At 37.8% G+C, this 11,269-nt stretch overlaps 1 protein-coding gene across 1 annotated transcript in view; it reads right to left on the bottom strand.

Moving 5' to 3' along the window:
* Window positions 1-11,269, bottom strand: part of FBXL4 (F-box and leucine rich repeat protein 4) — a 67,356-nt gene continuing 56,087 nt past the window's right edge. Inside the window, exons 7-9 of the mRNA XM_060030210.1 lie at window positions 8,956-9,027; window positions 5,166-5,478; window positions 1-544 (exon numbers count right to left, since the gene is read on the bottom strand). Of these exons, the coding sequence (XP_059886193.1) occupies window positions 381-544; window positions 5,166-5,478; window positions 8,956-9,027 (549 nt within the window). The 3' untranslated portion in view covers window positions 1-380. The remainder of the gene's footprint in view (window positions 545-5,165; window positions 5,479-8,955; window positions 9,028-11,269) is intronic.

The following is an 11,269-nucleotide window of genomic DNA, read 5'->3' as shown; positions in this document are numbered from 1 at the left end:
GTGTGAAAAATTAACTTTATTCTTGCATAAATATCATGATATTTTATTGTTCAAAGTGCTCCTTTCAAAATAAGTTAAAATATTTCCATATTACTCTTTTATTAAACATCTAGTTATTGACTAAAGCACAATATCACTGATTAACGTAAGACAAAAATAATATGAGCCACTCACATATTCTTGAAGGAAAGTGCTTACAATATTTTGTGAAAACATTTGTTTACATCACTGATTTAATGATTTAATGGACATTTCCATATTTTTCTTTAAAATCCACAAATGTCTTAAGATATTCCCACCATTATAAAAACTAAACAAAACCAACCCCAAAACAAAACCCTACAAAAGCACATTAATTTTATTATAAGACATATATGAAGTCACTGAGTAAAGCTCTTTTTTATAAACACTTTTGGAAAGCTCACATTGAGTTCTAGCACAGCTCTATTATCAATCTGTGAACAGAAGGACACATCAAGTAAGGAAAGATCTTTACAAGATTCCAGGAGTTTTCTTAAAGATGCTGGACTTACCATTCTTGTTCCTGTTTAAAAAAAAACAAACAAAATATTATATAACACATATAATATCCTGATAAAAGTCCCTTTTTATTATTTAAAATACACTTAAAATAGACTTTTACAAATTAAAAACATTTCTTAAAACAAGACTTCATATTGAAATAGTCCTGTTAAAAAAATAAATAAATTTCCCAGCCAAATTGGTATCTAGGACCTGAATTTTGTCAATCTCTACCCATTCTTATCTTCATTCCTACCTCCTACCCTTTCCAATCAGCTCCTCCAGACTTTCCTATTTCTGTTCACCCCAGTTCAAAACTGTTCGCACATCTCATTTTCCTGAACCCATGGGTCAAATCAGACAGCAGTACTTAATGATTCAACCTCTAATTCCATGCAGTGCAATTACTGAGCAACTACCCTGTAGAAACTTGTTTCAGGCACTGGAGATACAAAGATGAGTAAGACACGTGTCTGCCTTAAGGAACTCATTGACTAGAGTTGAAAGCAAATAACTACAACACAATTTGATAAGTTCTACAGTAAGTGGTAGGTATAAAATGTCATTACTGGAAGACAAATGATGGAAGATGAGTACTATTTAGCCCATGTTAAATCTGAAGTGATTATGAGATATTCGGATGGGTTATAAATCATATAAATTATGTAAAGCACCTGATGCACGGCAGGCACTCAATAAGTACCAAATATCACTAGGCTCTAAGATGTCATCTGTTGTAACTATAGCTTTTCTAAGGAGAAAAAAAAATCATCACAATCGTATTACACATATATACCTGGGATGGGGATTAAATGTTCTGAAACACTAGTCTATGCCTTTTTCTCTGAGAAATCCTTTCTTCGCCCCTCCCGCCATGAGAAGGGAGAAGTAACTATACTTCTACCAGAAGCTGTAACTATACTGCTACCCTGGCTGCGATTGGCCCCATGATAAACCAATGCAGATTCTCCTGGGAATTTAGAATTGGGATTCAGTAAAGCCTCCAGTGCCCATTTGATCTCTTGAACTAAAGACATGGAAAACTGGGTCAGGGCTGCTATATTTAGCCATGTGTACCCAGAGGAACAGAGATGGCCAGCATGACAAGAAAAGAACAAAGCAAAACCAAAGGGAGAAGCAGACACAAACGTCTCTGTAAGTGTACAGCGGCAGAGGGTGTGGCTTAGGGACAGGGGCCTGAGTATGCAGGATAGGAGAAGGAACGAAAAAGAGAAAAAAGCTTCCTCGCCTTTTGATGGTTTTCCAGTCTCTCCTGAGGTCTGACCATACCCAGTTTCTACCATGGGATCTGAGATGGACACCTGTATCTTCATAATAATCGCCTTTTTCGTATGCTTAAGTTATCTTGAGGGGGTTTCTGTTATATAAGATCAGAGAACCTCACCTAAGCCATTTGGCTCTGTGGAGATTTTCACCTAGGGCTGTGACTTTTTTCTATTTGCCAGTCTTGGTCATTAGAATCTGAGTTTCCTGATAAATTAGGAGTTCCTAAAGCCTAAGAGAATGCCAGGGAAGGAAGTCAGAGATTGAACATTTAACTGGGCTAGGGTCACCTGTCCTACGTTTCCAGGGTACTTTGTGCTGTTGTTTTGTTATCCACTTAGGACACAATTTTGTTTTCAGTCAGCTTGCTCCTTCAGGGCACTGAATATCTCCAGTGTTTAAAATAATGCCAAACATAGTATATGCTCAATAAGTGTGTAATGAATGAAAAAATGAAGGAATGGTGGTTAACTGTCCGATGCCATCACCCTGGTATAGACCCTCGTGAGATGGATTATTGAAGCTAATCTCTTTGATTTTGATTTCTTCCTTCTCCAATTCACCTACTACTCATTTCCAGATAAGTATTCCTAAAACACAGCTCTAAATAATATCACTCATATCCCTAATTAAAACCCAGTAAAACCTCTTCCTTGTTTAATTTTGTGCATACTTCTCATCCTGGTGCTCAAAACTCTCCAGGATACCCTCCATTATACCAACATTCTAGATCAAATTAGACTGCCTATTCTCTCAAGATATTCTGTACTTTTAACACCTTTGCTTTCGTTTCATGCTATTCATGCTGCCTAAAATGCCCTTCTCCCCCAATTTCCTGCTCACTTTTTAAGGATACCTTTCAAATATCTATTAATTAGCCTTTTAAATTAGGCTTTTCCTTATTTCTCTGATCATATATATACTCTCTTTTCTTTGAGCCCCATCAAAGTGGACTTGCTTCTGGCTTGCATTACAGTTATTTATATGCTTGTTTTATTCCTTCTTGCTAGGTTTTCAACTCCTGAAGACAGGGACTGTGTCTTATTCGGCTTTGTACTGATCGATAAGTACGTTTAGTATGACGAAGATTTGCCACTTAACATTCATATGTGCTAATCACAAAATGACAAATAAAATAATGAATATCAGCATGGTTTAACTAAGAATCCTTTTTTTAAAAAAAAAATAAGGATTCTAACACTAAACGATGAAAGGAGACCAAAAACAACAATAAAAGTAAAGAAAATATAGCACAGTGGTTAGAAGCATAGACTCTGGTTCAAGTCCAGATTCCTTACTAGTTATGAGCCCTGGGCAAATCCCTTAACCTATTTCCACCCGTTTCCTCCTCTGTGGCTAATAATAATATCTACCTCATAAGGTTGTTGTGATGATTAAATCAGTTAATATATGCTCAGAACAGTATAAAGCACACAGTCATGTTGTTGTTAACAATATTAATTATTGACTACTAGTGATATTACTTTTTATTGTGCTCTTTATATTTGAAATAAGATGTTCCAATATATTCGCATGACAGTCATCTTGCATCGGTAATTAGATTTGACATAATAAATAATGATACTGCCTTGCTCTTATGCTCATGAAAGTCACAAATGTCTTCAAAAAGAAGTCTTTATACTTCGTACCTGCTTTTCTTTTATGTCTGTCTCTGTCAAGTAATTCATACATTTATAGACCAAACTTAGGCCACCTGACAACGGAACCCACTGCTCATCACAACTGCGCTTTTGTTTTGGGATCAGTGTTACCGACTTCTCTGGTAGCATCTCTTTCAGATACTGGCTACTCTCCATCTCAAGTGTATGTTTTTGGGTTTATTTGAGGGTTTTTGGAGGGAGAATTGTAAACTAGGTTTTAAACAACAATGGCACCATCCTCTGAAGTGAAGCCTGATGCAATTAGTGATCATTTTAAAAGGCCCTTGACTGCCTTTCCTCATTGTCCCTGTGAATTCATGACTTTTTCTTGAATGTTTCAAAATAATTACCTTATTAAAAAAAAGTCTAGGCTAATTCAAGCGGGAAGGTAGATAGGCAGGCAAAGAAACAAGCAAGGTAAGTGGTGTGGTGTTTTGAAAAGACAGTACTGACTGTGGAGACAAAACCCTTGTATGTGAACCCTTGCTCCGCCACATATTAATTGCTGGCTCCAGTATCCTCATCTATGAAAAGACAATGATACCCAGCTTCCTGAGCGATGAAGATTAAGGAGAATATAACACAGATGAAGTATCTAGCCTAAAGTGTACATATAATAGGCAAGAATTTCTCCCTAAGTTTTTTCAGTCAACTGTTTTTATTGATTTTTAAAATGTTATTTGTTTTTATTGAAGTACAGTTGACTTACAATATTGTGTTAGTTTCAGGTGTACAGCACAGTGATTCAGTAATTTTTGCAGATTATATTCCATTATAGGTTATTATAAGACACTTGATATAATTCCAGTGTATATATCCTTGTTGCTTATCTATTTTATATACAGTAGTTTGTATCTGTTAATCCCATATGCCTAGTTTCCCCTTCCTAAATTTTTAAGCAAGAATTTCTGCCTACAAGGAACTTGAATAAGTAACATGCAACTATATAAGCAACATCTACAAATGTACCATAAGCCTGGACTGTGGAGAGATTTTAACTGAAACTACAAACATAAGTGTTGAAAATCTTCAGGTTTCCCTTTGGTTGAATGTTGAATAAACAGTAAAGGATATAATTAGCACTTCAAGGACTAATCTGCTAGTATTAATAGATCACTAGCAACACAGCGCGAGTGCTATTCGGGTTCGTCACCGTGTGGGCAATTATAACCCTGGCGTTGCTAGCACTTCCGGCCAGTGTCAGAAGTAACAAAATATCACAGGGTTTCTGGCTGTAAATTGCAAAAAAGACACAAGGAATCCCAGCACTGGGAAGGATTTTCAATAGCTCTGCCTTAGGGCAGAACTATTCCTAAAAACTAGAATCATCAGGGATGGAAATTTCACAAGATTCCTTAATCAAGAATTTAACATCAAGAAGCCATATGTGTGTGTGTGTGTGTCCTGAATTCATTAAACAAACGGATTAACTTCTTATCTGTCAATAATAATAATAGAGAACACAGCTCACACAAATTCTCACTCTTCTTACTAGACCAAGAATTATGGTTATTTAGAGCTTTCTCATAGGTTCAACTATAAAATTCTGTTACTGCCCTCACTCTTTTACTTAAGTACAGTTATAATTATCAGGACAACATTTTTATTGTATCCAAGAACTTCTTTTCTCCCTATAAAAAGTCTGAGGTTAGTTTTTATGTCAAGGCTTTAAAAGAAATTTATAGATAGTATCCTTACCTAATATGTCCAGTTGGCGTAATCTGGTACAATTACATGCTAGTTCTTCAATGTCTGTGTCACACACAGACCTGTTAGCTGTTAGAAAGAGTTTCTGCAAGTTTGGAAGCTGGCGTGCCAGTTTGGCAAAGCAGCCGGTGCTGCTCTGCAGAGTAGGGCACCATCCGAGGTCAAGTTCCTCCAGAAGTGGACACCCAGAAGCCAGCTCTGCTATCCCGTTCTCAGTAATGTTCTTACATCTCCACAGATCCAGAGTCCGGAGTTTTTTACACTTGGCTCCTATCATGCTAGCTATCACGTCATAGTCTTCAATCTGGAAATCAAATAATTTCAATCTTTCCCATATTATGCTCAGAAACACAAACTGTTTTGAGCACGTTAAAGCATTCTTAATCATCTCCTGTTGTTTGCTTCTGTGCAAACATACCCACACTGTCATTAACACAGATGTGCCCACTCATCTCACAGACCTGCCACCGTTTCGTAAAACAGCGAGAGTAATCACTTACTTAAAAATCCATTTAACAGAATTCCAGACAGAGGACGTTAATGAATGAAATCCCAAAGCAGTCTGAAATCCTCAGTCCCTCTTAAAGAATTTGAGGATTATGTATTGTCCTTGTATGCCTCCCATTTTGACGGTAGCTGTTGCTACGTTGATATGTAAGATCTCCCTGATAAAGGTATGCACTTAGCTAGGCTCTAAAATAGTAAGTGAATATGCTGATGGTACTAATAAGGATACTCGTTTTGGGTTAAAGGAGGCATTTGGGGACTGAAAATGCAACCTGAAAAATAATTTAGATTGTGATAAGTTAGCTGCTGTCAGTTATTGGAGGTGTCCAATGATTTACCTCATGATCGTGGGATAAGCTTCTACTATTCAAGAATTAAACATTTCAGTTCATGGGCTTTGAATGTTTTAATAATGTTTCTTTAAACAGATTCTTTTAGGAGTTTCATTTGATTTTGTTATAATCAGGTATCAGCATTATCATCAGAAGTCAAAAGGAAACGAAACAGCAAACATTTCCAATGATTACTTCCTTTTGTCCATTTGTTTATTCGTATTTTCATCTCCGATGTGCTGGGAGCAACAGTGAATCAAAAAAAAAAAGACTGTGTTCACATTTCTTGGAAAGACATACAGACACATAAATGAGCAAAATAAATTCAGAGAGTGATAAGTAAAACAATAAAACAGGTGACATGAGAGTGATCAGAGTGGCAGAGGTTGAGGGAGGGAGTGGTGGCTGCCAGGATCTCCGGGAATGAGCGTGGCTCATTCAAGGAACAGAAATATGATGGGTACACGGCCCAAGGGGAGTGAGAGAGAGGGCAGGCTGTGAAGCCAGAGAGCTACGCAGGGGCCAGGCCATCAGGCCGTGAAGGACTTTGAATTTTTATTTTAACTATAAGGAGATCAATGGAGGGTTTGAAACAAATATGATTCACATTAAAACAAAAACCCCTCCGGACTCTGGAGGATGGTCTACGGTGGGTATGAATGGAGGAGGAAGCCCAGTGAAGAGGCCTGCACTAGCGCAGAGGAGAGATGCTGGGTCTTGGATCAAGGTGAAGCAGTGGCATTGGAGAAGTGGACAGGTTGGGGGCTATATTTTGAGTCAGAACCAAAGAGCTGATAGATTAGATACAGTGGTGATGATTTCTAAGGTTCTGCAGGAACAATCATGCAGAAGACCACGAGAAATCGATTTGGGTAAATACAACTATCTTCTTAAGTGAGTGCACCCAAACAACACAAAACTGTAGCTTTGATCATTAGTGCAGCCAATTAGCTTCTTTAGGAAGAAGCAAATTAAAAACTTTCCAAAACCCATGATTCTGATTGCTATTATTTTGATAGTCAAAAATAAAATATCAAATGAATCATCCTGCCTTTTGGTCAGCTGACAGGAAAGAAACTGAAATAAACATGGTATTAAAGTATCAACCAAGAGCTGTCTGTGTTACTGTCCTGGTGAACCCAGACCTGCTGTGAAGAACAGTACCTCTGTGACAGTATGAAATGTTTCAATCATCACGTTAGTAGCAGTATCAGCAATATTAGCAGTATTTCTGAACTTCGAATGTCAAGTCCTTAAAACTTCATTTCCTGGCAAATAAATATCAATTGTAACAATACTGGTAACTACATACTTTAATTTAAAAATGGCCTATTTATCTGAAGTAGCATTTCCCATACCATATTACATAATAATAGATGTAACATGAAAAAATGGGCTCATTGGTCAGGTAAAGTTGGAAAACATTGGTTTAAGCAAAGGCAAACTGTTTCTTTATTGTAGGACATACCATTGAAAACTCCAGGGGGAGGATACAGGAGCATCGTTTCCTAATTTAGACCCAGAATTCCTATTCCCCCTTCTTTCCCCCTACAATACACAACTTTTTAACTTGAATATCTTTTAGGACTAATGTTCCATAGGTCAACTTAGGAAAATGCTGACTTCAACTACACCTAACTCCAACTATAAACATACATAATTCCAACTCGAAAGTGTCTGTGATTAGAGGCCTGCTTTTCTAGAGAATGCTGCTCTAGGTTATGCGGAGGTAATTAACAGGCAGAATAAGATACCTCTGGCCAAAGTCAAAGCAGGGTCCTTACCAATCTAAAGAAGGCAGGCTAACAATAAGCAAAGTCCAAGTGACAGTAACTGGTTCGTATGTTGTCACAGAAAGTGCCATGGAGTGTCACTGAGCCCATCTAGAAGAGCCACTAGAAGGACCCAACAGAAGCCCATGAAATGCCTTACTAACGTAAAAAGTTGACCAGAAGGGAAACCTAATGCTGAGTTAGTGGGCTCTCAGATTGTTTCCAGAGACCGGGATGGGCCTGAGCCCATACATGGGGTTTAATAAGGCCTAAAAACTTCTCTGATATTGCAACCATCCTGCTTATTCAGGTCTTCCTAATAAGTGGATGCAAAACTGGAATGGTTTAGGATCTCCTGAATCTGCTTTGGGTATGGGGGGGTAGGTAAGAAAATAAAGAGGAATGGATCGCTCCACAGTCAGTTATATTGGGAGATGCATTTCCTGTGAGTGTGCATGCATGCACACACGCACACAGGCTCACACGTATGCACACACGCGCACACACAGAGTTCTCCTGTCCCTTGAGTGCCAGTCTTATTTATTAACCATGTAATTTAGTTGAAAAACATTTAATTCATCCCATGAACTCTTCCAATGACATATAAATTATAATTTTATATCTGAAAGGAGTTTCAAGATTATTTATTCCAACAGTCCCTACGTTTTTGGATTTCACAGACCAGTAACGTTTTAAAGAAATTAGTTCCAACATAGGTTGGTGTCCATCTTTTCATCTTACTCAGTAAGGACAGTGAAACAAACAAAATAAACCTATCTACTATCATCAGCATTTCCAGAAAATAATCTCTGAACTCAAAAACTAAAATTAGCTTTGTGAAAAACTTACCAGACTACTGGCATTTGGGTATGATTGATATATTATTTTGTAAAGAAGCCCAGAGAGCTAAATAGCTTGTCTGAGATAACATCTGGCTTGAGGCAGAACCACACTCTTTGCACCACACTATACTCCTTTCCTTGTTCTCACAGATAAATACTGTCAAAGACAAATTCTCCCATTTAAGAAAAATGTTTTAAAGCGAGTTGCACATAGTTATCCATAAATCTGAAAAGCTGTGGGTGGGTGTGGGGAGGGTCAGGATAAAAGTCACCCATGGGAAGAAAAAGAGAAGCAGCAATTGAGAATAAAGAATTTTCCAATACTTACCATGACACAACTACCCAAACTGAGGTGCTGAAGCTCTGAACAGAAGTTCAAAACGCTGAGCAGGGCTGTTTGCTGCCATCAGGAACCACATCAGAGGCAAATAAGGAAAGGACAAGAAAGTGAAACAAAGAGAAGAGGTCAATTAGACATTAAAGGCTGTCACTGCTTTTCCTGAAATAGAGCTCAAAACCTTGGTTACAAACACCACAAATGCCATTTAATGAGTCCCCAGGTGTTCACACCATTGATTGGCTTGGAGTCAAGGTAATCATTACTTGTCTCCACGTAGTAAGTCCTCACTCTGTATATGATTTTGCATGCCCTAAAGACACCTATATTCCCTATGACCTCTCAGTGCATTTTCCAAACGTAAGCAATTTGAAAGCCTGGTGAAGACTGAACAAGACAAGCTAAACCAACCCTCCCTCGCTCCAAAAAAAAAAAAAAGCACCAAGGGTTGGTGACAACTGTAGAACAGCGGCAGCTCTGACATTCACTGATCAGCTGCAGGCTGATGGAACTGCCAATAGCCACCCCAAATCAGGACTGAGCCCGTGACTTTAATGTCAAAGAATTCTCTTTGTTGACAAGGATCCCAACAGCCATCGAGCACCTGCCACTAGCACCATGCTAACTGAAACGTGCACTTTCTAGTCGTGTTCCTGCCATTTCAGCCCATCCATCCTGTGCAATGGAAACGGTCTCACCACTAAAGAAACCCAAAGGTGTCCGAGACTGCTACATAATCATGGTTCCTGAAATATCTCTGAACAGTCAAAATTTCACTTGATGACATGCCTGCCATGAAAAATTTAAAAACAAGCAATGCAAAGCATTCAGATTTTTAGTTTTTCCTTTTATAAATTAAAAAAAAATACTACACAAACATGTGGCAAACTTTCTAAACATCTGAACTAAATAAATCATATCTAACAAAATTAAGATGATATTATACAGCCTCTGTTTAATCTATTCCCAGTGTTCAGAAGTGAAAAAATTATCAGTTGGGGAGGGATTGAAGAATGTGCCAATGACAACACAAAACATTTATTCAGATTCTTATTGAGAAAATAAAGTAACAAAGTACTTCATTTAAAATAAACTTAGGGCAAAAATAAAATAATAGTAGTTATAATAGGCCCTAGATTGGTACCAAACTTAAGACTAATTGTTTCACTGTTGTGCATTTTTTAAAATTTAAGCAAAAAAAAAAAGTTTATATTGATTTTATGCTTAAGTTTCAACACAACTTATAACATTTATAAGACAATGCCATGTAGCTCTCAGAATGTTGACATCAGAAGAGGTATATGAAGATAAGTTTCAGATTCTCCATAATACTTAGCTATTTTAACATACTGATGGGAAAATGACATTAGGTTTGTTTTTATTAAAGTACCAGATCTTATCACAAAGTTGTTTTATAAGATTTTCCCAGAGCAAGATCCAGAACATAGTAGAGAATTTTTAGAGAGGATTCCACATACTCTTGTGGATAAGAAATTTTAAATTAAAAAAATACATATACATATACCTCATTCATGATTCATGGAAATTGTTTGGTCATTTATATTTAAATTCCTTACAATGAAGAACCTCAAATATGTGACAAGTACAAAAGTCCAAGACAACAAACACCCATGTAGTCACAACTCAGATTTATCAAATCTTAACATTTTGCCTTCTTTGCTTATCTACTCTATTTGTGTATCCCTCCATCCATTCACATACTTTCTCAGAAGTGACCTTTATCATGACTCAGGGTTTAAAAACATGCTTGAAAATTACATAACTTTACTATACATTATGATCACTTTTGAATTAATATTCTCATAATTATGTATCTAAAAAACACCTATGTAAGGGTAGATGCATTTCAAGTCGTAGAAGAGGAATTAATGGCCTATTATACTTATTCAGGCAAATATTTTACAATAACTTATACAGTCTGCATATTAAATTGAGAATTAAAAATACATTTAGGGCTTCACCGGTGGTGCAGTGGTTGGGAGTCCGCCCGCCAATGCAGGAGACACGGGTTCGAGCCCTGGTCCGGGAGGATCCCACATGCCACGGAGCGGCAGGGCCCGTGCACCACAACTACTGAGCCTGCACGCCACAACTGCTGAGACTGCATGCCACAACTGCTGAGCCTGCATGCCTGGAGCCCATGCTCCGCAGCAGGAGAGGCCACCGCAATGAGAAGCCCATGCACTGCAACGAAGAGTAGCCCCCGCTCACTGAAACTAAGGAAGGCCCGAGCGCGGCAACGAAGACCAAACGCAGCCAAAAAGAGAAAAACAAATACCGCATG

Source organism: Delphinus delphis, chromosome 14, assembly GCF_949987515.2.
Source record: "Delphinus delphis chromosome 14, mDelDel1.2, whole genome shotgun sequence".
Classification (NCBI taxonomy): Eukaryota; Metazoa; Chordata; class Mammalia; order Artiodactyla; family Delphinidae; genus Delphinus; species Delphinus delphis.
Note: the sequence above shows the minus strand (reverse complement) of the source record. Positions and strands in the feature narration are given on the sequence as shown.